Source organism: Capra hircus, chromosome 3 (assembly GCF_001704415.2).
Source record: "Capra hircus breed San Clemente chromosome 3, ASM170441v1, whole genome shotgun sequence".
Taxonomy (NCBI): domain Eukaryota; kingdom Metazoa; phylum Chordata; class Mammalia; order Artiodactyla; family Bovidae; genus Capra; species Capra hircus.
In genome coordinates this window covers 104,240,761-104,266,466 of record NC_030810.1, presented here as the reverse complement: position 1 = coordinate 104,266,466, position 25,706 = coordinate 104,240,761, and the positions used below count along the sequence as shown (strand labels likewise).

Below are 25,706 nucleotides of genomic sequence, written 5' to 3'. Positions count from 1 at the left end.
TAGGAACACTGCCCTGGAAAATACTGAGCGCCTTCTGCGCATTCCTTTAAAATCCTGGGTTGAGGCAGATATATTGTTGTCATCTTTAAAATCTCTGCGAGATGGTGAATTCTGGAGCCTCCTGGTGAAAGCAAGAAGGAACTGATATCTTGTGCTGAGTCATAGGCTAGAACTCCTGTGAAAAGACCCAACCGAGGAGCAAGCGCAGTCATTGAGCGCATAGACTCCATCCAACCGGGGTTGCCCTGGAAAGCAGTCTCAGGGGGAGGGGAGATGCTTTGCCTCTTCATTAGGTCATTTTCAGGAAAACTGTCCACCACCAGCAGATGGTCCGTCCAGACTGCATGGCTGGCTGGCTCTCCTCCTGCCCTCCCCAGCCCCCCGTGCTCTAGACTGGCAGTGGGGCTGGGGTATGGGTGAGGCAGAGGGCGCACGTGTGCTGGATTTTCTGTCTTCCCTGCTTAGCTTGGCAGGTGACTGAGCGCTTGTCCAGTATTTTATATGACCCCAAGCCTCAGCCCCATCGAGTACCCTGCTCTATGAGGAAGTGGCCAGCTCTAGGAAGGCTCATGTCCCAGAGGTCAACACCTTCGTGGGTGTGGGGATCAGGGTTCTGCTGGGTTTTTTGACTTGGCCTTGACTAGCCAGAGCTCAGGTCTCCACCCCACTCCCAGAACCCCTCAGTGGGCCCGGGGCACGTGGAGTCTTATGCATGAGCCCTGCTTCATTAATGATGTGCTCTCTCCCCGGTCCTCTTGCCCACCCCTCCCCGCCCCCCCCCCGCCCCCCCTGCCACAGGGTGCCGGCTGCACTGCCCTGGTGGTGGCCGTGGTGGCCCGGAAGCTGGAACTCACCAAAGCGGAGAAGCACGTTCACAACTTCATGATGGACACTCAGCTCACCAAACGGGTAAAACGCCACTGCCCATGTCTTAAAGGGGGACCTAAGACCCACCTGGGAGCTAGTCAGAATGTAGCCACAACAGGGTAGGGCTGCACCTCTCAGTGGAGGGCTGAGGGAGCCCCGGACACATGCAAACAGCTGGTGCAGAATGGCCACATGCCTCAGTGCTGCAGGCTCCTGTCTTCTTAAATCACCGTGCATGGTTCAGGCAACCAAATAATTTCCCTGATAATTAAATCTATAGCCTACAATGATGTAACCTACTCTCTTGCCTAATGGTACCAAGTAAATCACCCAGCATGAGATGTTTTGGTTTCTGCTTAAATATTTTCATGATTCTCATTAGCAAGGGCAGTAGAAAGTCTTTAAAATGATATTGGAAATGTATCTAAATTCAACCCCTAAAAAAAATCATTACAGACAATCACTCCTAAATAATGTTCATCAAAATATCAACATCCAATTTTCCCCTTTTGGGTTTTCCAAATATATTTCTCCCATGTGCCCTTAGGAAAGTGGGTAAGGAGGGTTAAAAACTGATTAAGCAGGAATGGGGGAGATCATTTAGCTGCTAAAAATCTGACATCCTCCTGACTTGTCAGAAAAGAAAAGGTCCCTTTAGAAGAGACAGAAACAAGCCTTCCAGGATAAGAGCAGGCCAAATGAGCAAGGCAGGAGCTGTTTATTTAATGACAGCTTTTATGGAAAATTCTTTAGAGCTGCAGGCTGAACGAAGGTCAGGAATATGGTTTCCTGCAAAAAACTCTCCTCTTTCCAAAGTGAGAGAGAAGCAAAAACCTGTGCTGGGGTCTTGGCCACCCTAGCGAGTCTTTCTCATTTAGGATTTAAGTGGAGCTGGGAGACCCATGAGCAGCCAGATTTTGATTGGGGTTTTTGAAAGCCGGAGAAAATATTCAGTGATGAATGTTGTGGCACAGTAAAAATGTGTTCAAAATAGAGACAAAGGCAGGAAGGGAGGGAAAAAAAAAGAGAGGGAGAGTGATAGAGGGTGAGCACGCTCAGGAGGGAGGCAGTGGGGGAGGGGAAAGCTGCCAAGGCCTCTCCAGTTTCTCAGCAGAATTCTTCATGGTGTTTGATTGTTTGGTCTTTGATTACATGTATTGGATTCTTTAACAAGCCTTTTAAAAGATGTTACAAAGAAAACGTACAGGCAGATATTCTTCTGTGGTTGACACACAGGTGGTTACGTATGCACATCATGGCACTGAGCTGTCCTTGGTACAAAAGGAAACACGATTTGTGCATCCAGACGGCAGCGGTGAGGGCTGTATCCAATGGTAGGCCAGCCGAGTTCCATCCAGGGCCCTGCAGCCCAGCTGCTTTCCTTCAGCCCCTACTATGCAATTAGAAGTCATGCTAGGAGTTGAGCAAATTATCAAAGTTACTGGGAAGAAAAAGTATCGCCCAGTTGTGTCTGACTCTTTGCTACCCCAGGGACTATGGCCTGCCAGGCTCCTCTGTCTATGGGGATTCTCCAGGCAAGCATACTGGAGTGGGTAGCTCTTCCCTTCTCCAGGAGATCTTCCCGACCGAGGGATCGAACCCAGGTCTTCTGCATGGCAGATTCTTTACCATCAGAGCTGCAAATATGCTTCCCTCTATTCTCCCGGAACAATGTAGTGCAGGAGTCAAGGACAAGGGTATTTGGCCCCCAAAACCGTCTCAGAAGCTGTTTCTTAGCGCACAGGCATTGACAGCCTCTCTGTTTATTCTATTTGCATTTGAAACCAGGGATATACTTTGTATTTCGTGTTATCCCTTTGTCCTCTCCATTTTTCACGGTTTGAATCAGACACTAGAGGAAAATAAAGTTGAAGAAAGCCAGCTCCCTCCTATGACAAGAAAATAAACAATTTTTCTGTGCTATGATTGTAAAAGATGAGGTTGTGGTGGCTAATTTCAGTCTTTCTTTCAAACATAGTCTCTAAAATCCTCCTCAAATCTACTTACTTTTTGAAAAGTAGGACTGAAAACCAAATCAACAAATATTTATTGCCCGTCTATGAGTACAAGGCACCTTTTTAATCGAATAACATCTCACTTGCCTGAGAACACTTAAATCTGTTGAAATGTTCCTTTAATGTCTAATATCTCTTTCCCAGAGAAACAACCAACACAAAAGGGATGGTTCTCACACAGAGAGGATTCTCAAAGCTGGCAAGACTGGAAAGGTTCTTTTATGTAACCTTAATTGAAAGGACACGGGCTGTGAGCTTGGCCTGCTCTGGCTTCAGCTCCCCTTCACCTGATCTCAGAGAAGCTGACCTTCCTTCCCCTGTGATACCTCCCTCATCCATCCTCCGTCTTCTCCAAATGGCCCACTGTGTCCAGACGGAGTGGCTCATGGGTCAAACAGATGCTAAGCTTAGTCTACGCATAAGATCTCAGTGAATTCACAGAGAAAGATCCGATCGTGGGAGGAGCTCACTGGGGCATAATTGCAAACCTCCCAGGAGTGGACAATTAGCAGATTTAACAGATAAAAGCCATCTCTTACAAGTACATGCAGCCTTAATTCTTCAAACATCTAAGCAAAATACTAAAAAAGAGGAATTCTAACCTATTAATCGGGAAAATATTCAAATTGTTCTAGTCTTTATTTGTAATAAAGGCTTCAGCCCAGCCTTTTTACCATTAGAGTCACACTATTTTTATTCAATTATTTGCCAGGGAGGCAGGGGGAGGTAGGGTAGTGGTCTGATAGCACAGGGTCCAAACTCTGGTTTTCTGAGTCGCATGACTTTTGTTCTCTCACTTGTATAACTTGTCAACCCTGGCAGCAACACCATTTCTGTATTTAACACAGTCAGATCTTCCCACATGGACTTTGCAGTGTTACTGCCACTGTTAATCTCGAATTACAATTTACTGCCAACCTCTGGGCTACTAGATAATGTATATGTAAATTACACACAGAGAGACTATAAAAAAGATACTAGATCCTCATCTTTTCTCCCACGCAACACTACACATCCCTGTGTCTCTATTTTATGCGACAAAACACATCCACTGCAGCTGGATACCACATCCCGTGTTCTGGGGACACTGAGATGAATAGGAGACAGTCCTTGCCCGCATACTTACTACCTGTCCTCAAAGAGCACCTCTCCCTTCTAAAGAGCAAGGTAGCTGCCGACGTACACACTTGGCTTAAGAGGTACCAGGAGGTGCTCTGTTTCCCACGCCCACTCTCCGCATCAAATCTGCAGACACCTCCATGGTGTGGTGCCACCGGCTGAGGACTGTTATCTCTTCATTCTTTCCACAAAGGGTTCCTGCCTCAAATACTTCATCCAAGTACATTTCCCCCTGCAATCAGTGGGTAAGACAAAAACCAAACCTGTACCTTCCTAACACTATTGTCTTCTCCTGACTTCCCTATTAATGACATCATCATTCTTCCAGTCTCCAGGTCTGAAAATTTAGCAGCATCGCTGACTCCTCTCTGCTCTGGTACCCACAGGGGTCCAAACAGCTTCAGAGTCTGATTCCACCTGGCCAAACCAACCTCTCCAGGTCCTCTGGGCACCATACTTTAAGCCACCATCTCAATCTTGTACCATGTCAGTTGCTTGCTACCTTCTCATCTCACCTGGACCTCCCTTGCCCAAGTCATCCTGTACTTTATCCTTGTGACTCTTCTTAGATGATGAGACTTAGCTCTGCACATGCCACCAACCTGCTCAAAAACCTTTCTCAGCCCCCCAGAACCTACTGATCAGTGCTAAAGGAAACTTTTCTTTAATTACAAGCATGTGTGAGAGTTTTATCACAATCCTGCTGGGTAAAAAATGTTTTTTTTCCAGCAGGCTAATTCAAAGGTTTACTCAGAGAAGGGGTCTTTTATCAGAAGAAACAATAGTAGTCATTGTTATACTGGGTACAGAAAGTCTGGCTAAAGGACACTAGATTCCTGGCTGACAGCCGGTAGGACCCACGAGTGGATTCCCAGAACAGGTCTTAATCTTTTAAGAATTAGTCAGATAATCAATTGAGCAGTTATCAGGAATGCTAATTGTCCCCAGAACGGAATTATAAATTATATCACCCACTAAAGTTCTGTCTCAGACAGATTGGGTACAGTTGTTTTTTTTTTAACAATAGTCATAGGAACATTGAATTTTTGAGCTGGAAGGTTCTTAGGGATGAGCTTCTCAGGCCCAGAGATAGGCGAGGGGGCCCCCCAGCCATATGCAGTGAGCTGGGTCCCAGCCAGGGCTGCTGTTTGTTCTCAGGCTGGTAGGCAGCTCTCCAGCCATAACCCAGTGGGTTTCCCAGAACAGTTGGTTCCTTGGAATTTAGAATAGAGGTGAGGGTCCCAGGTCTGCTGGAAGAAAAAGCCAGTGTACCTCCAAACAAGCTGAGCATCACATTAATAGCATTATGGAACTAGCCTGCTGAATCCACAGATTCAGGACCGTGTTGCTCTGGGGAGAGACCAGACTCCAGCTCTGGACATGGAAGCACAGCCCTGCCTGCTCACAGCCCCAGTGTCCTACCGGCCACTGGAGCCCCCATTTCTTAGTGTTCAGTGAGGGCTTCTGGGCGAGGCAGGCAGAGGAGCCTGAAAAGGGAAGGTGGAGTAAGATGGGGAGGAGGCAGGGTGAATGTAAGCAGGGAAAGGAAAGAGATGGCAGCCGCAGGAAGCCAGCAGGCAGTGTGGGGGTGGGTGGAGAGTCGGGGAGGCAGATGGAGAAGAGGGGACGTCCGAGCATCCCGGACAACTTCAGTGGAGCATCTGAAGACAGGCCGGACCTGAGGGCTCTCAGACTGGGATACTACCATCCGCTCAGATTTACTCATCTACATTCAACTTCTAGAACTTCTTGAAGTTGTCCAAGTCACACCTTCTTGCCAGGTCTGATCTGCCCTCCTCCTTTCCTCCTTTCCCGCTTCTCTATCCTCCAGGTACAAACACCCTCTCCCTGGGGTGGAGTGCTGGCAGCCTTGTGGGTATGCTAATAGTTCTTCTCTGGGGGCCCCACCAACAGGGCTCCTGGAATCACTCTCCCAGCACTCCCTGTGGCTGCTGGAAGCATGGGGAGGCCGGCAAGAAGAGTGCTTCTCCTCCTGCCTCCCATGTTCCTCCTGCAACAACCATCCCCTCTCCCGCATAAAACAGAGGAACAGATTACCCTGCAGAGAGGTGGCCAGAGCAAGTCATGGACATGTATAATACAGCCAAGAGCTCAAAGAACAGACATATGTGTTCTGTGTTTTCTTTCGCTGGAGGTGGAGGAAGAAGCTGACATTTGTTGCGGGGGAAGAGCATCAGTAAGGCACCAGGTACCAAGGTGCCGGGCAACCAGGCTCTGTGCTAAGTGTTTGAAGTGCATTCTCATTGAATCAACCCTGCAATCCCGTTTCACAGGTCAGAACTTACTCTGTAGCACCCTTCTCTGCTGCAGCTACAGGGCATGCTGGCCCCACAGGATTAGAAGCTCCCTGAGGGCAGAAAGGTTATTGGTTGGTGCCTAGGATCCTTACTTCCTAGAACAGTGTCAGCCCCATCTTTGGGCTGCAGTAAATGATCTGGGAAGGAATGAATGAGAAAACTGAGTCACAGAGAGCTTTCCCAACTGGTCCGAAGTGAAGGTGATCATCCCCTTGTGAGGTTTTTCCGAGGGCCAGTGGAGCAACATAAACATAAAGTGTTGAGCACAGAGCCAGGCACATAGTAAGCACTCAGTTGAGGTTAGCTGTCGGTGCTGTATGCAAGGTCTTAGTTGGACGACTTTCTTGCCCAGGCCCATGAATCTTTGAGCCCTCCCTGAAGTATATAAGTCTCTGACCCTTTTCTTTGGCACACAGTTTTGGGGAGAGAATGAATGGACCCACAGAAACGATTAGCTCATGTGCTACAGATTTAGGGGATGGAATAGCCAGTCTTCGTGCACAAACAGCCCTCTTCTAACTATTCCTGAGTCCATCAGATCATGGCCAGGCTTACCCAGATCTTCCCAGTTCCCTGACCCACCCACTCTCACCCCCAAGAGTATCTTTGGGCCCTGATGCCCTGCCCATCAGGAGCGCTCAGTAGGTACCCAAACCCCCATCATGAAACAGTGCTTGAGAACCCTGAGACGCTCAGTGAATCCCAGGAGGTGCACGTGACCTCTGCCATTTCCCACCCCAGTGATGCCCAAAGCAATCAGCCAGGTGAACTGGAGGGAGACCCTGGTCACAAGAGCGTTTACTGTCGACCCGGGAAAGCACAGTGCAGTTAAAAGCCTATTTCTTCTTCTCTTGCAGATATTGATCTACTTAGCTTTGTGCCAGGCTGTTTGCTGACAATTAATTCAGAGTCAGCACCAACGCTCGCATTTAACATCGCTTTCCCGAATACGCGGGGGCCTCTTGTTCAAACCCATAAAGGCGCTGTGACTGCTTCGCTCAGCGACCCAGGCTGTGCTGTGGTTTTAGTACCTTATATTTGGGCTGAAGTTAAGGGCAGGACCTGGACTCCCTGCTCTTTCATATTGCTAAGTGAGGGCCGTGATGATTAAAAACACATCGAATGTCCTTTCCAGTTCCTTGATCCTGGAAAACAGGAAATAATTTTGTTTGCGTAGCGATGACATCTCGTCAGGTCTTTCTTCAGACCACATGAAAACCTTCTGCTCTTTTTGGACCTGGCTCTTGTTTTGACTCTGCCATTAGCTAGCTGTGGGATTCTGATCCTCACATCCTATCTCTGGAACTGCCATTTCCTCATATTCTCAGTGGGGACGTGGGCCAGATGATGATAACTAACATCTTTATGGTGCTTTATAGTTGCTATGACACTTAAATTCAAATTGACTCAGTTTGCCATTTATAACTTTAGGGTCTTGGTCTGTGTCTCCACTTCTCCATCTGTAAAGTGGGGATAACATGAGTGCCTGCCTGACGGGGCTGTTGTGAAGATTAAATGCATTTGCACATATGTAATCTGGCACCCGGTAAATGTTCACCCTTAGCACCATCAGCACGATGGTAATTGCCTCCTAGGGGCCTGAAAACAACCCTTAAGGTAAGGATTCACTTTTCCCATCTTGTGGATAATTAAGCACTTACTTCTAAACTGGCAGAACAAGGATTTACCTGCAGCTTTTCCAGCTTCCAGTACCGGTTCCCCACCAACACAGAGACTGTGGTCAGGGGCTCATCCATGCTGATGTTCCATGCCTTTATCAATGTTCCAGGGATGAGACTTGAATAAGTGGGGTGCTGCCAGCCACCCTAAATGCTGGGGCAGGCTTTTCCCTCCTATTCTTCTGGGAGGCTGTCCTAGGAGGCTACACGCCTTGGAAAACTGAAGAAACCACCTGTCAAGTTGCCCTCTCCCTACGGACGGGTGGTGAGAGGAGGCCCTCCACAGAGAGGCCCTCCCTTCTATGCTGCCTCTTTTGCCAGGAGGCTGACATCCACTCTAGCCCCTGAACAGAACCCCCATGATGACCCCCACCTCTTCTTCCCCCCTCCTCACCTGGACACTCACCGTTTCCAGCTTCTACTCACCACCACCTGCTTCCTCTCAGGCATGAAAATGCCAGAGGTGGGCAATTAAGTCATTTAAAACCATTTTCATGGTAGATTTTTACTGAGCAGAAAAGCAGTATTTATGTCACTTAGACATTTCTGAGAAGACCTAGCTGTTCTTTTATAACATCGCTTCAGCGCCAATGAAAAATATAATCCAGCCTTCGTAATAAATTTTTTAAACACACACACAAAAGTTATCAGCCTACAAAACAATGTTTCCTAAGCCTTCCCACACGTCTCAGTATTTTAACAACGTCCCATCTGTTGATGTCAGTCTGAAGAAGCAGGCCTGTACTCTCCAATTTTATTAAAATCTTTTCTGGCTAGTAACCTGATTTCTACTAGGCTGGCCTACTTACTTCCAGGCCCTGGGCCTGTGGGCCTGTGCCAATGTGCATGGCTGATAGAAATGGGAACAGTTCATCAAAAATCTGTTTAGCTTGTGCTTAATAAAAAATGTTTCCTTTTGCTCTTGTTACTAATTGCTGAAGATGTCTGTGTTTGGATTAAAACTTTGTCCCCTGCCATCTGGATGCCATTGATATGTCTCAGTTCCATCGTGAGCTGGATGATATCAGTGGTTTCCATGTCAACAGATGACAGCGTCATATGTGGAAATGTGTGATTGCAGTGCAGAGAAGGAGCCAGCCTGCGGAAGGAAGCAGCTCTGGTTTCACACCAAAATATCTTCACTGATTTGCAGACCCTTCTTGGAAATGATGTCAGTTTTATGCCAATTATATGTAAAGTTGCGGTGTAACTGTTTTGGGCCATTTGGGAAAGGAAACAATGGACTAGTTGATACCTAGAGCTCCATTTGGTGGGAAAGATTTCCTCAAGGAGGCCTTGTAAAATCCGCAGCTGAAGTGAAATAAGTCAGAGAAAGACAGACGCCGTATGATGTCACTTACACGTGGAATCTAAAAAAGACAACACACTAGTGAATATAACAACAACAAAAGAGCAGACTCACAGATAAAGAGAACAAATTAGTGGTTCCCGGGGGGGAGGCGGGAGGGGTGACATAGCAGCCGGGGAGTGGGAGATACAAACGCCTGAGTGTAAGACAGGCTCAGGGACATACAGGACAGCATGGGGGGTGTAGCTGATGTTTTGTCATAACTGTAAGTGGAAAGTAACCTTTACATTAAAAAAAAATAAATTTTAGTTAAATTTTCAACAATGTTTAAATAACTACAATCTCTAGCTGATAGCAAAGCTGTTTACTCTCTGAATCCAAGAAATGTGCCACGTGCACTAAATAAAAATCCCATGTAGAGCGTGGAACTCTGCATCCAAGGGCAGCATGTTTATCTATTCAAAGTGTACCCCAGGCCTCCAGGCCTCAGCAAGGCAGCCTATCTAAATATAGCAACAGCAGTGGCGAGGCAGTCCCAGAATAATTAAGAGAAAGAGGCACTCCTCAACTTCAGCCTCCAGTCTTCTGTGTCCAATACAGGATTAATGAGAGATGAATTTTCATCATCCTTTCTAAGAGGTCACGATCTGATTAAGGAAAAAGATCATTGCAGACTCATTTCCTTGCCAAATCGACTCTATCGGCAGACCGCCCCCCCCCCACCAACACATGTCATGTGAAGCTAGGAAAACTCACCTGATAGTCACCTGTTTATTTGCTTTTCCTTAGATCAAGAATGCTGCAGCCAATGTCCTTCGGGAAACGTGGCTAATCTACAAACACACAAAGCTGCTAAAGAAGATTGACCACGCCAAAGTCAGGAAGCACCAGAGGAAGTTCCTGCAGGCTATCCACCAGTGAGTGCGCCACCGAACGAGGAGCGGTGGGCCCCGAGCCCCGCCGGCGTCCGCTCACACGCTTAGAGGAGCGGGAGAGAGCTATTCTGTTCCACTCAGCAAGCACAGGGGGTGGTGAACTGGATCCAGATCAGTCTGTTTATTCATTTATTGCACCTGCCCCTGCCAGACATTGGACAGGTTGCCGTGGAAGGTAAAAACTAGATAAGAGCCTCAGGGAGCTCTCACAGTCTACATACGCACACATACATCACATTACAACTGGAAGCAGAGCAAACTGTGATCAGTGCTTTCTATAAGCTAAGTATTTTAAAAATTATAGTGGAGTTTTAAAAGTAGAGGATGAAAACATTTAGTCTGACCTGGAAGTTTCGGGAAACCCTGAAAGGCTGAGCATAAGACCTTCAAGGTGGAAGGCACAGCCTTGATAAAGGCTTGGAAGCTGGGACATGATCTGAGAGTGGTGGGCAAGCTACAGTGACTAGAGGCAAGCATCCATGGAGATGAGTTTGCTTTCTTGGGGACCTGCCAAGCCCTTGATTCTGGTCAGTTGTCACCCATGTTTAAGGTCCTGGGCTGGGTTCCAAAACCAGATGAATTGACATGGATGTGGAATCAGCTGTGGGGTGAACCCAGCATGCGCTTGAAGAGTGTGGCTCTTTCGACTCTTTCCCACAGACTGAGGAGCGTCAAGATGGAGCAGAGGAAGCTGAGTGACCAAGCCAACACCCTGGTGGACCTTTCCAAGGTGAGTGGCGGAATCCAAAGACCTCACATAGGGTTCTCAGATGCTGGCCTTTCATCTCCTCAGGTGTGGCTGTGAAGAAGTGCCATGGCTAAACTGCACAGAGCAGGACCAGGAAAGTTAAGGCCACTTCCTCCTTCCTTAAAAAATAATCTAGGTTCAAGTTCTTGACATTTGCAAGCTACTAGTGTGTGTTATTGACTTTGAAAACCTGGCATGTGTTCCTTCCGTTCTACCGCTCAGGTCGGGCTTTGCTGGGAACTGATGGGCCGACCTGCTAAGTCCGTTTAGTGTGTCGCTTGATTAGCTGTACGCTGAGTTTGCAGAGGGGGAAGCACGCTGGCAAGACCAAATGGTGATGATTGGCGATGCTGCTTGTCTAGGTCGCACCTAGAAGGAGCCTTCTGATTTGTGGTTATAATTGTAAGCTCATTTTCCTGCATCCTTCAGTCCTTACAACTCAAGCTTTTCTGGCCCCCAGTCAGGAGCAGGGGGAGGTGCATTTCTTTCTACCTCACAAAGATGCCAAAGAAGAGAGCCCTGCTTTCAGAGCCCCACAGTCGTCCTGCACTTCTGGCCCTGAACTGCCGCAAATACTGTAAAGGAGCTCGCTCCTTTGGCGAATCTCTGGAGTGAAAGGATCGGAGGCTGCACCGCTGGCAGAGCTGAGTGTAGGCGCCACTGAAGAAAGGACCTCCCCTCCTCAGCTCCTCCTCCTCATTGCCTCTTGATAGAAATTGTATGTCAAGTGTATAGCCCAGGGCCAGGCTGGCAGAACATTCCAGCAGATGTCAATCATCATCGGGGAACACGTTCCCTGAGTAAGCAAGAGAAACTCCCTCAGGCAAATTAAACCCCCTTTGAAAAGAGGGTGTAATCAGAGAAATTGCCAGCTCCTGGGCCACGTGCAGTGCCTTGTTCAATGAAGGCATCAGGCCAGAGAAAGGATCTCCCAAGCTTGGGAGGACTTTAATCAGGGGATGTGTGGCTGGCATGAGTTGGGCGAAGCCCACAGGCCTGTTTGTCTTTGCAGGGGGTGCTGAGGTAGACTGTTTCCTGTGAGCCTGGAGGAGGCAAGAATGTGAATGGAATGCCCGAATGCAGAAGGGAACCCCTCAGCAGGGTCTAGCGTGCGTTGCTCAACACTCTTGGCTTCTAGTGTCAGAAACCCTTTGGAATAGGTTTAAAAATGTAGGTGTTTAAATTAAGAATACAAGGAAGTCTCATTCCAGGCAGAACCTCAGGGCAGGCATGTGGTTAGACTTCAGGAAGGAGCTAACTGGAAGCGGACTTCACCCCAGGAAACAGGTGCCCACCCTCTCTTCTCTCTCGTGTTCAAGTGCTTGCGTCAGTTCTCTTTCTTCCTCTCCCCCATCTCCTGACAACTTTCTATGCCCCTTGTCTCCATGGGAGGCCCCTATCCAGAGAGTCCATGTTCTAGTTCTAGCCACAGACAAAGACAAATTGACTGGCCTCCTATTGGTCTTAATTCTAAACTCTCAGAAGGGATGAGATTACTGGCCAGTTTGGGTCACATGTTCGCCCTCGGACCAATCACCTGAGGCCAGGAGGAGGGTCAGGTAAGGCAAACATTGCTGGGGAACCCACGCTGGGGGATGCAGGAAATGGTCACCAAGCCCCAAGATACTTCTTTAACAAGTAGCCGTATTTCTGCCTCTCTGGCTGGAGTGCCCCTGGAAATAGTGGACACCCTGGGCTTTCAAGCCTGCATTTCTTCATTGTCAGTCACTGCCTATCACAGAGATGGGGGCCCTGCAGAGCAGGCTAGGTGAAGCAAACTCCATGAACTGGAAAGAGGCTCACAGAAACTGGGTGGGGAAGCTAAACCATCGATAACTGGAAAGAAAGGGTGTGGGGGAAAGGGTTAAGGGAAGGTGTCTGCTGGGCTGCAGGGGTGGTGTGAACTCTGCCACGCTCCATCTTTCCTCCCAGGAGGCTCAGCCAAGGTCTTGGCAGCAGCCTAGCATCTTTCACACTGGTCCGCATTCCCGCCTGGCATCTTGTCGCCAAGCAACAAAACAGGGGAGACAATAATAACACGGTGTTCTCTCCTTTTCTCTCTGTGCTTCGTCCACCCGGCTCACCACTTCCCACTCCTGTCCCGTGGTCCTCTCGAGATTAAGAAAAGAGCATGTGGCCTCCAAATATCACTTGCTCTATGGAAGAGCTCTCTTGTAGGGTGGCAGAGCTGGGGGGCCGGGGAGGGGTGTGTGTGCTGGGGCTCTTTATACCTAGCTTCAGTGTCTTCCATTGAAATGTAAAACTCCTTCCCCACATCTGAGGCTCAACTGATCAGATAAGGTGATATCTGTGAAAACGCTCCGAAAACTATAATGGTTCTGCACCTGGTAGTTCTGATTAGAAATCTAGATGAGGAAACCAAGATCCCAAGGAACAAAGAGACCATCCCAAGTTCGGTCTGTTGGCGAGTTGCCATGCTGGGGCTGGGACCCCAGGGCCCAGACTCAGTCCAGAGCTCGTCAGGGTGCCCCTGCAGGCAAATCCATTTGCAGTTTTGTACATTCTGGGAGGAACATGCACCTTGAGGAACTTCTGTGAATGTTAATTAATAAAGGAAGCACTGCCGGCCCTAAACAGCCTCTCCTCTGAGAGGGCCACAGTAGCGTCCTGCCCTGGAGAAGTCACAGCTGCCTCGTTCCTTCTGGGGCTGCAGCCAATTTCCTGGTGGGAAGGTGTCGTGCGTGCATGCTTAGTTGCTCAGTCATGTCCAACTCTGTGCAACTCCATGGACTGTAGCCTGCCAGCCTCTTCTGTTCAAGGGGTCTCCCAGGCAAGAATACTGGAGTGGGTTGCCATTTCCTCCTCCAGGGGATCTTCCCGACCCAGGGATTGAGCCAGCATCTCCTGCACCTCCTGCATTGGCAAGTGGGTTCTTTACCGTGTGCCACCAGGGAAACCCTGGGAAGGTATCACTGCATTCTCAGCGCCCCTTCTCCTATCTCCTCTCTGGCTTCTCACATTTTGCCACCTCTAACTCTTTTTTTCATTCGCCTCACTTCCTACACCCTTGGCCCCTGCCTGCACCCATGGTTTATGAATCTTCCTGGAGTAACTTGAAATTTCAGGTGAAATAGGATCAAAGCGTCACTGGCAAATGACCAGAGCCACAGTACCTGCAGGTGAGGCTTGGAGGATACAAAGCAACTGCAAACCCGGCTCTGCCCTTGCAGCCACAGAAACACCCAACAATGTGTTCCTGAAGCCTCCCAAGAATCTTGCTCCCAAGTCTAATGCCATTTGCTAATTTGCAAGGAGAAATGTGACTGTCATGTTGATAAAGTCCCTACAGACCAACCCAGGAAGCCAAATTATAACCAAAAAGTTGCCTGATAAGCGTAGAGTCAGAACCGTGGGGGTAGTGAATGGAACAAAAGTGGTTTCATTTCAATCGAATGATCATTAGATGATATAATGATATATAATGATCATTGATATATAATGATCATTAGATGTATAGTGGGCAGGACTTTGTACTGGTGAGAGGGGGCCAGGAGAGGATGGTGCCCAGGTTTCAGGGGGGAACAGCTTGAGTGAACGGCCTCTCCTGGAGATAAGGAGCGCTGGCAGAGAACAGAGCTAGAACAGAAGATGGTGCAGTAGGCGTGAGCTGCATTTGTTTAGCACTCTGCTGACCTGGTTTAGAAGACAACTTTATTCCTCTCAAGTTGGATTGTATTTGCAGTTCCCCGGAGGTACTCCATGTTTGCTCTCCCTCTCTCACGACCTCGTCCAGGGTTCATTCACAAAAGCTTCCTGAGCACCTGCTCTCCAGAGGCGGGCCCTGAGCTGGGCCCCCACGGGACTCTTCTCTCCTTTTCTTCAGCCACTCAGGTCTCAGCGGGAAACATTGGGAAATCTTCTAGTTATATGGAAATAACTTGTGGTACAAGAGGTCTTCTCCCATCAGTTAAACTTTTACATTGGCTGAAGAATGGAAGGGCAGAGGTTTTCCCCTGAGACAGCACTTCATTCATTCACTAGTCCTACCAACAGCTTTTGGTGCTGACCATGTGCAACAGACCCCCTTGCTAGGCACATCTGGGAATATTTATTCATCAGAAAATGTTAGCTGAGCATCTCGTATGTGCCAGATACTATTTTAAGTCCTTGGGACACGTCAGTGAACACAACAGGCAAAGGTCCCTGCCCTGGAGGGGATTTCCTTTTAGTGGGAGAGGGCAGACAGCAACAACATGCAAAAGAAACAGCAGATAGTGTATTAGAAGACAGCATCAAAGAAAGGAAAGCACTGAGCAGGGTTAGCGGGTCAGGAGTGGAGTGCGGACAAGGTGCCTTATTAACAAGGGCATGGGGGAGGGGAGGGGATTTTTTTTTTTAATTGGAGTCTACTTGCTTTACAATGTTGTGTTAATTTCTGCTGTACAGCAACGTGAATCAGTCATATGCATACATATATCCCCTCCCTTTAGATCTCCCCCCTGCCCCCATCCCACCCCTCTAGGTCATCACACAGCACTGCTGTGAGCTCTGTATGCTACACAGAGCTTCCCACTAGCATCTGCTTTAAACACAGAAGTATATGTATGTCAGTGCCCACTCTCTCAATTTGTCCCACCCTTTCCTTCCGTGGGGAGGTTTAGAGGAGGTCAGACTGTTGGCCATGGGACGTGTATGGGGTGAGTACTGGTGATGGGCGGGTCCCTGGGACACTGGGAGATGGCACGAGAGCAGGATGTTTACTGGGGGGCAGTGTCAGGACCGTACCTGTTAGAGGGAGAGTCGGGTAGAACGTGGCAGAAAGAGAGCCTGAACCATGATAGGATAGACAAAGTCCTTGACCGGCCCATGGCAGTTCCCAAGGTGGATTGACCCTTCAGGGCTGTCCCAAGTTGAGGCGCCCTCCGTTCTTGACCAGGCAGGAGAGGCACTATAATCTCTGCAAGGCGGCTCCCTTTCACTGCAACCCAGGCCAGAGTGAGTTTCATCAGGTAATCATACATTTTGGCTGCGGTGTTGAAAGTGAGGGGGGTGGGCGGAGCAATGATTTCATTACTATGTGTAGTTATGATTAACTTCTATTTTGTAAGGACCAAGGTTCAGAGCATTTAAGAGACCTGAGGGAAGGCACACTGTTAGTGAGCAGCATACATGCACTTGAACCCTGGCCTACCAAGGATGAGCCTGTCGCGTTGTCCACTCCCTGCCTTAGAGCTGTCTCTTTTTAATCAGTAGGTGTCCTTGCTGTGTGAGCTGAGAGGTTGGATGCAGTAAGAAACAGGACACATTAGGGACTTGTTCTATTTCAGAAGTGCTGCTTCTTTTCCATCCTACCTATTTTCCAATATGTATTTTTATAGGTAATATGCATTGTTTTTGTGATAAAACAAGAACAACATAAAAAACACTGTGCCAGGAGCCTCCATGTCTTTAAGAAAGTAAACGCTTCTCCGTCCTTGGCCAGAGCAGACGCAGCCGACGCGGAAGCTGGTCCCTGGAGAGTGGCCTTTCCACCGTCATCTGGCAGAGTATCTCATTTTTCTCAGCACAGATTCCCCGCTGATGACCTGCTGCCTTCCCATCTCTCACCTCTCCATCTCCCCAAACAGATGCAGAATGTCATGTATGACTTGATCACAGAGCTCAATGACCGGAGCGAAGACCTGGAGAAACAGATCGGCAGCCTGGAGTCGAAGCTGGAACACCTCACCGCCAGCTTCAATTCCCTGCCCCTGCTCATCGCCGACACCTTGCGCCAGCAGCAGCAGCAGCTCCTGTCTGCCCTCATGGAGGCCCGGGGCGTCAGCGTGGCGGTGGGCACCACCCACACCCCACTCTCCGACAGCCCGATCGGGGTCAGCTCCACCTCCTTCCCGACCCCATACACGAGTTCAAGCAGTTGCTAAATAAAACTCCCCACTCCAGAAGCATTACCCATAGGTCTTAAGATGCAAATCGACTCTCTCCTGGTCACTTTGCCATCAAGGAACATTTCAGACCAGGGATCGTAAAGAAGAGACACCGAGCTAATTAACTAACTCATGTTCATTCAGCGTGCTTGGTTTGATATGCCTTGAAACCAGAAATCTAATCTCTGTTTAGGTGCCTCTACTTGGGAGCAGGAAGAGGAGATGACAGGAAGCGACGCCTCTGGCAGGGCCCTTGCTGCAGAGTTGGTGGAGAGCAGAAATCCACGTCCAATCTCAGGTCCTCACGTGGGGAGGGGTGGGGGGTCAGATGCACCGAAGTAGCCAGCAGTGAAGCCAGCCTGGAGGTGGGTCCGCTGGGGGGAGGGTGTGGTAGCAGGCTTGGGAGATGGGTTCCTCACCCCTGGGGCCCTCCAGCCCATTGCTTTCCTTTCCTTTTGTCTAAGGAAGCCCCCAGAGGACAAAAGTAAGAGAGAGCTGTCCACAGCTTGCCAAAATAGATGTTCTTTCCTCCCATCCCTTACACAGTCATACAATTTAGACTGAAAGAAAAATTGATGAATAAAAAGCCAGACTCTCCATTCAATATTAATACTCAGATAAACCCATGTATTTGCAAGCGTGTGCATGCACACACACACATCCCACATTCAACCCAGGTCTTTTCTTGTTTGCACTTGACCCAAGTAAAGAGGGACCTGGTACCTTACTCTGCACACAGAAGGCACTCTCTAAATGCACATTGAGTTGGTCTGAATCTGGATGTGGGTGCTGTCAGTTCAGTGGGTTTGCCAGTGTTGCCACATTCTGAGCCTCACTGAAGACGCAGATCCCTTCAAATACAAAACAGGGTACACCATGCTTGCTCTGAGATGAATGACAAGCCAAAATTGGCATTCTGGAGAGATAAGCAGCCTTCTAAAAATAACAGCTTCTGCAGAGTTTTTTATCTTGTATCCAAACAAGCTGTGTTCCACAGGAGTGCATGATCAGGTGTATGGATATGAGGGCAGGGGAAGAGGATCTGTGCACACATGCACACACGTGTGAATAGGTGCAACCCCAGGACACCTTCGTGAATAGAAGTATTGTCTGGGGGTTTGTTCAGTGATATTTATCCAGTAACAGTTTTCCAGCCCCAGATGTTAAGAGCACACATGTGTCAAGGGCCTCACATGAGAGCTGGGAGGAGAAGTGATGAGTGACCCAGGTGGTCCCTTCTATGTGACCTAAAACCATGTCAGAGTGCAAGGTTTTGAAGATAAAGGGAACCCTTAGGGAACATTGTGGGTAAGATGAGGTGACACAGATTTGTCAGTAGCCTCTTCCTATTGTGCCACGTTTATCTCGGTGCAAAAATTATTGTAATACTTCTCCAACTTCAAGAGGCTTCAGAAACATCCAGATCCAGTGTATGACAGGAATTGTGAGGACAGGGCATCTGGATGCAAGATATTTTTCTCATACCACCATCTAACCATACATAATGCTTGTGATGTGAAAACCATCCAACTGCTCATCACATTTCTCATTCCAAGGTCTCTGCTTGTGGGGACTTAAATGATACTGTAGGGAATGTTTCTCTGTTTAGGGTAAAATGAAGGATGTCATCTGTGGTGCGGATGATTGTCCTGTGGGGTATCACAGGACATCATCCCCTTTCTGAAAGCAGAGTCTAGCTGTGGAGACTTCTACAGCTCTGGGCCTGGTCTCCTAAGGACAAGGGAATAATCAGACAGCAAAAGGTAGACAACCCTAGGAAGGCCACTCTTTCAAGAAGATCTGGTCTCTTGTTAAATTTCTTCTTTTATCTTTTCTTACTGCTATTGCTCTTCCCTTGATGGCCTCATTTTTATCTCAATAACTCCTTTGAGCATTTTCCTTGGTTGTTTTGTATACCATAGATGCCACACTTACTGCTGAATTTTTTTTACTTGTTATTTTACCTACTGATTATCTAAAAGATCCGTATCTTTTTTTATGTCCCAAGAATGGTGCTCCTGTTTTCAGTGACAGCTGAAAGTATAAACAGACAGATAAGCAGATGAAATAACCATATGTTTTCTTTGTGGCATTAGTTCATTTCACAGTGTGAAAAGCACTGACAGGTCAACCTGAGCATGCCAATCTCAGTCATCTAAACTGCAGCCCTCAATTCTGAATTCCTAGTCACTCTTCCCATTCCCCAGGTAGCCCTATGATGTGCGTGTGTGTGCACACGTGCACATGTGCATATGTAGGGATTTCATTTGTATTTCAAACAAATGGCATGCAAGATTCCACTGTTACTCCTCCTGCCAAAAAGGATGTGCAGACTGTCACTGACCCATTGTTGTCTATGGGTGGCTCTTCTTTAACCCATCACTAATACTGTTCACTTGGGTAAATCCTAATGACCAAGCTAGCAACGCTAGCAAAGAGAGTGGCTGGAGACACTTTCAGTAACAGCAGTCACTGGTATCCTAGAAACACACAGGCGTTTGTAGTGTGACTAGACCTATTGGTAGTGCAATAGCTAAGTATGGTTTTTCTCCTTGGGAAAAGAGTATTTACTCTTCAAAAAAAGAAAATGATTGAATTCGCATGTTGACCCTCCGGTGGTAAATGGGACGCTGCTTCTCTGCGCTGTTTCAGCTTTAGGTGAGGAAGTTACCCATTCTCCTGCAAGTACAATCAACCTCTGATGACTTAGGTATTGATTATCCAGGATGTCACCCACCCGTTTCCTTCCTACAGCCCTTCTTTTGGCTAAGTCCACTGTGCCTCAGCATCACAGTCAAATAGGAAAGGGGGCCGGGTGGGTTTTCGTGTTACACCTTCTTCTCCTGTAATTTCAAGTTTGGTGGTAGAGGAGATTTAACTATCTACTCAAGGGTTGGCTATATGAAAAAAAAAAAAACAATTAATTATGGTAATCCCACTCCAGTACTGAACTGATTGAGTTCTTCCCCCTCCTGGAAGTCAGACCCAGTGGCCAAGCCCCTCCTATAATCTTTCTGTTAACTCTGTGTCAGATCAAAGTATACTCTGATATTCCCTAAAATATCTAGACACTTGAATTAAAAATATAGAGCCACCCCCTCATTGCTTAAGCCATATTATAGCTTCATGTACTGTAAAGGCAGGGATGTATATGATTACTTAAGACCACTAATCTCAGTGGGGTTTCAGGACAGAACATCAGTTGGTAAGTTATACCAGACTAGGGGCTCACCCCTCCTTAGATTGAAGTCCAAATAAAAATCTGCATCATTGGATCAAAGGCCACATATGTGTGATCATCATCAATAAATGATCATAAAGTATCTATGAGCTGCTCTTGCCATCCTCATAATATGTAACTTCATGACATCATATCTCTAGAAAGGTATAATAGAATGCAAAAGAGCAAGAGGGGTAAGGCCTTGAATCACCACTAACTTCTGACCTCAGCAAGTACCAGTGGTGTAACAATAATCTTGTAAGTGAGAGGGTATAGGAAATGTATTCACAAGTAAATTCTAAAGTGTTGAGCAGGTGCAAACTGTTGTTGTATATTAAAGGCTGGGAAGAAACAATATTGAAGAAATAATGATTTCAGTACATTTAGGGCTTTCCCCTTTGATATTTTATAATTTCTTATGAAAGAGAATAAATCTAGAGATACAGAATCAGAATAAATAAAAATCTAACACTGGATCCACATCTTTGGCCAATGAATATAACCACCTCAGACCTCAATTTCTCTATACTTAAAATGAAGATAACAGTTAATATTCTTAAGTGTGAAGTACTCAGTAGATTTTAAAATGGAATCGCTATTGTCAACAACACCAGCCCAAACCAACTCTGTCTAGTCCACACTTTGGTGTTGCCTCAGAGTGTACTCAGTAGTTACCAAAAAGTAATTCTTACATACTGACCTATGTGAAATTAGCAGGGAGAGAAGCGTGGGATTAGCACATAGTCCCAAGACCTCTCTCCTCCTTCAGAGTGTACCTCATCAAACAGTGCACCCCAAGTTAAGAATCAGTGTTTCGTTCCAGAACCCATGATGTTGCTACCGTCACAGTACCAGACTGAGACACTGTGGAGTCATTGCACTACCAGTAGGCTACTGCTCTTTTAAAGTTACTGCTTTTAAATCATAAAATATATCCCCAGTTCTGCAGTCATCCCACTTCCCTAGCTGCTGCTTAGAAGCAGATGAAGGCTCCGTAAGTCATCATTTTGCTGCCCCTATTGACCCTGCACGCGTTCGGTTTCAGTACCTTAGACAGCTACCTGATGGCTTCCTGGTAGGCGGGAACAGCCTCTTCCCTTCCCATCCTTCCGCTACAGTCGCTCGGCTTAATGACACCCTGGACAGTATCCCTTCCTTCTCTACTGCCGCCAAAGTAAACACTGTGGGAACGGGATCACTGATACCACTAAGAAAGGAAGGTTACAGGGATAGCAATATTAAGTGTCTGTCTCTGGTGGTAGAATATAGGTGAGTTGCTCTTCATCCTGAAAGCTTGTGCCAAGCTGCATGAACAGAAATTAATGCTAAACTCCTGTCAGACAAGTAATACGTAGATTTTTACTAAAATAGACTGAAGCTTATTAAAAAGTTCTCAGTGGAATGGTATAGAAATATATACAGATAGAGAAAAAAAATAACTGTGATCTTTTTCCTTACACCATTACTGGAAATGCCCAAATATGAACTGGAGTTCCCTCTGAACAAAACCATTATCAAATCGTCAACGTATGACCTCCAAATCTAGGTGCCAAGTGCCCTGCCACAGTTGTTTACACACCTGAGAAATATGTTCTGGAAGCTGTACTCTTGGGCTTGGACCATGTGTTGAGACAAACCAAACAGACGTTGTGACCAACCAAGCTGATGGAGGAAAAGCACAAAATTCAATACCAACCTATAGTTCAGATCCCAAAGAGATGCTGAATTTATAGCCAAAAAAAATTTTTTTTGACAAATCAAATATCAATCTGATCGGAACAGCCAACATGAAAGTTCACAGAAGGAGGACAGGGAATAAACAACATTCTCTAGCTGTATCATATCGTCTCAGTGTTTGAACCTCAACCAGGACTGATCTACCTTCATCAGACACACCTTTTAATGGCGCAACAACTCAATGTTGGTCCCAGACTCTCCATTCTGCACTGACCGGAAGAGAACAACAGAAGAGGGCAGCAGGATGTCAATGGAGGAAAGATATCCATGGCAAACTCAGAAACTGATGTGTTTATATTCAGAATCAGATGAGCTTCAATATGAATTTGCATCTTGCCTCTGTACTGCTTGCTATTTTTTAATGATAGGAGAAAGTATAACAGTTTATTTTAAATATGAAATATGTTGCTATATTATAAAATATATTGTAACTTTCAATTACCATTTTGTATCAAACTAGTCTTTAGCAGGTACAGTGTCAACCTGCTCTCCCAACGACTGTTTCTGAGTACACATCACTGTTAGTGACTGCCTGACACCCAGACCAAGGGTCCTCAGCCTACTGAACTGCCATATTCTAATTCTCTGAGACCTGATTAATAGAGATAAAAGAACGCTATACCCCACTTAGAAGACTAATTCTACCCTAAATTCTTTCAAGCCATTTCGGAAAAGATTTTAAAAGCCATCACTCCTTTAGTAGCTGTGCAAAGCCAGTTTAATTAAAGGGCAGGCTCTTTTTATCTAAATGCAAAGGCCCTGTTACATAAATGATTTGTCTCAAACTCAGCCAATCAGTTTTTCCTTTGGCAGTGGCAGAATGGGGCATAAGGAAGGGTCTTGTTCTCCTGTGACACAAAAGATTCAGACTCCTAGGCATTGTAAGTTTCTCTGTGTCAGAGTATAACTGGGATTGGAACTGCATTTCCCTGGGGGCTCAGTGAGAGCCCAGTGGGCAGTTATGCTTTTTTGAGTCAGCTCCTTGAGGGAGCCAGGTTTCCACACATTTAAACCACAACATGGAGCACAGCTCCTAAGGGGATGAAGGGAGGAGGCAGGACATGCAAAGAGCTGGGCTTCCCTGTCTGCTAGTTTGGCTGGGAGGAAAGATAGAGTTTCCATCAAGATGTTTTCCTTTATCAGCAAAACTGTGACAAATTTTCTACTTCAGCAACTACAATATCGATGTCCTTCCTTCTCTGATAGAGCAGTTGAGACACATGTGTAAAATTTCTCACTTCCTTCCTTTGGCCATGGGACTATTTGTAGATGAAAACGGGATGCATTTGGTCATAGAATGAAGGCTCCCTGGAATCAGTGGCCTCCTCCTGAGGAGGACCCTTGCTTGTTATCACATTGGTAAAATATTGCACAGATGCACACCAAGAAGCATCAGAATAGATTCTTCAACTGAGTGTATCTCTTCCCTTCACAATCTCTGAAAATTCACACAGATGTACTGATAGTGCAAAATAGTAGGTTTTCTCCTGGGAAAAAGGCTGGAATCCTCTCACACTTCCATTTTATTTGAGCTTAAATATAGATAAGGCTGGGGGCTCAGTAATGTTTTCATGCCATTCGAAAGAGAAATATCTAAATGCCCAGCTTCAATCGGCTCATGTGGCTGAGAGCTAACTTGGAGACGCATTTCATTTTCATTCATTAAGCCTTTTATTTTGTATTGGAGTATAGCCGATTAACCGTGTTGTGATAGTTACAGGTGGATAGCAAAGGGACTCGGCCACACATATACATGTATCTCTTCTCCCCCAAACTCGCTCCCATCCAGTTTCCCACATGACATTGAGCGGAGTTCCCTGTGCTATACAATTTGTCCTTGTTAGTTATCCATGTTAAATATAGCCGTGTGTACCTGAACACACATTGTATTTTTATTGAGCTGAATTCTCTCAGTCTCTATACTGGTCCTCAGTTACATGTTTGGCTGAGCTCCATTAAAGCCATCAGAACTCCAGGGCACCCGTTTTTAGCAAGTTACTCACTCGGTAATAGAAATTAGTTTATTCTCAATTTTATAATTGACTGATGAATGTACTGGTGGTAATTTATTTGTCTCATAATACTTTTCTGCTACTAAATAGAACTGTCTCTTTTGGCTTTTCCTTCTAGCTGTTCTCAGACGAAGACTTCTACGTTTATAGAGAGTGTTCTGATTTTTCTACTCAAAGTTATTATTCCATCTAGAATTAAGAAAACCAATACAAATTCCTGATTTGGGGAAAATGGGACCTTTGGACAGCAATTCAGGCATGTAGCTATATGCTGACAGTTGTAAGTCAAAGTGTGGTCCACAGATCGGCAGCATTAGCATCACTTAGGAACTCGTTAGAAATGCAGAATCTCGGGCCCCATCCCAGACCTACTTAATCATATTAGGCATTTTAACAAGGTCCCCACATGTGGTATACATATTAATTGTAAGCACTGTCCTGACCACACAGCAATGGTAAATAACATTACTATTCAGAAAATCAAACTCTTTCTTCCTTGACCCTCATGTATAGAATTATTTGATGAAGTAAAGGTCCCATATGATCATAAAAACAAATGCACCTTAAAATTCCTCTTGAGGTCAGATAGCTCGAGTGGTATATACAAAGAAGCAGTCTTTTCCCAGTCTTATTTAAAAGGACTCGCTTCCCCCGTGAGCCATCTCAAAGCACCTTTTTAAGATTTTTGTTTTAGTGAATGCTGGCAGGGCCATCAGAATATCAGGTGGTTCCTCGGGCCAGGTCCCCTGGAAGGCCACCTGGCTCCCTGCTCAGCATAATGCAGAAATAGCTGCATCTGTGTTCCTCCCTTGACAAACTCAGCATCCTACCAGTGGGAACTCTCCTCCCTAGAGGAAACTAGCAAGAGAAGTTAGTTTAACCATCTAGAAACATTCCTAATCTCTCTTTAAACCAAGTCTCTTATTCATTACACCAACCTGACACTCTGAGGTAAGCAAGGAAAGATGTGAATTGTGATATTGGCGCCATAAATTGATATGTACCCAGAAACAGTTATGTTCTGAATTAATGGCTTTAACCTGTTCATTGTAAAAAGTGCCTTGGACTTCAATCTAAAGAGGTCAGTATAAATATATGTGTGTGTGTGTGACATATGTAGGCAAATACGATTTATACATACATAGGTGCACACACATATACCCTGCACATTCATATATAACATATACATACATATATAAATGCTTCGTAATATATCATATTGCTATTTGCAGCTCCATTTCTTTTGTCTGGTCCTATGTTTATTTGTTCAGTGAGACCTTTACATAGAGAGGTTCTATCCAGGACATTGATGTATTTTTTTGTTTGTTTTTTACTTTTTATTAAAAAGGTAAAGGATATAAAAAGTCAAGTGCCTGAAGGTTTTGAATGGAACTGTGGTCAACTTTCTCAGGTCGCCAAAAAGGAAATTGAATTTGCTTTCGGGAACCATTTTTCTGTTTCAGTGGCTTGTTGTTCTCCCTCTGCAGGACTGCCTAAGTAAAAGTGGTTGCAGTGATTTTGTAATTTCATTATAATCCATTTTAACAGCAAACCTTTTGATCACTCTAGTGCCAAGTTCTCTTCACACAGCAGCATCAGAAGGTTCTGGTCTTTATGAGCTAGGCATGGTTTTGTTGTCATCTGAAAGACTAAATTGTAGGAGATGGGGCTCAAATACTGCTTGGGTTTCACAGGTACCTCAGAGGTAAAAATTCTGCCTGCCAACCAAGACATGGGCTAGATCCCTGGGTCAGGAAGATCTCCTAGAGAAGGAAACGGTAACCTACTCCAATATTCTTGCCTGGGAAGTTCCATCGACAGAAGAGCCAGGTGGGCTACAGTCTGTGGGTCACAAAAAA

General features: G+C 46.3%; 1 protein-coding gene across 2 annotated transcripts in view; it reads left to right on the top strand.

The window, feature by feature from the left end:
• KCNN3 (potassium calcium-activated channel subfamily N member 3) overlaps positions 1–25,363 on the top strand; it is a 170,871-nt gene extending 145,508 nt beyond the window's left edge. Inside the window, exons 5-9 of one of the 2 annotated variants that reach the window (XM_018046204.1) lie at positions 799–909; positions 10,097–10,224; positions 10,903–10,972; positions 16,579–16,824; positions 17,072–25,363. In XM_018046204.1, the coding sequence (XP_017901693.1) occupies positions 799–909; positions 10,097–10,224; positions 10,903–10,972; positions 16,579–16,824; positions 17,072–17,104 (588 nt within the window). In that variant the 3' untranslated portion in view covers positions 17,105–25,363. Of the gene's footprint in view, positions 1–798; positions 910–10,096; positions 10,225–10,902; positions 10,973–16,578 lie in introns of both variants that reach the window. The other variant, XM_018046203.1, reaches the window with a different exon arrangement.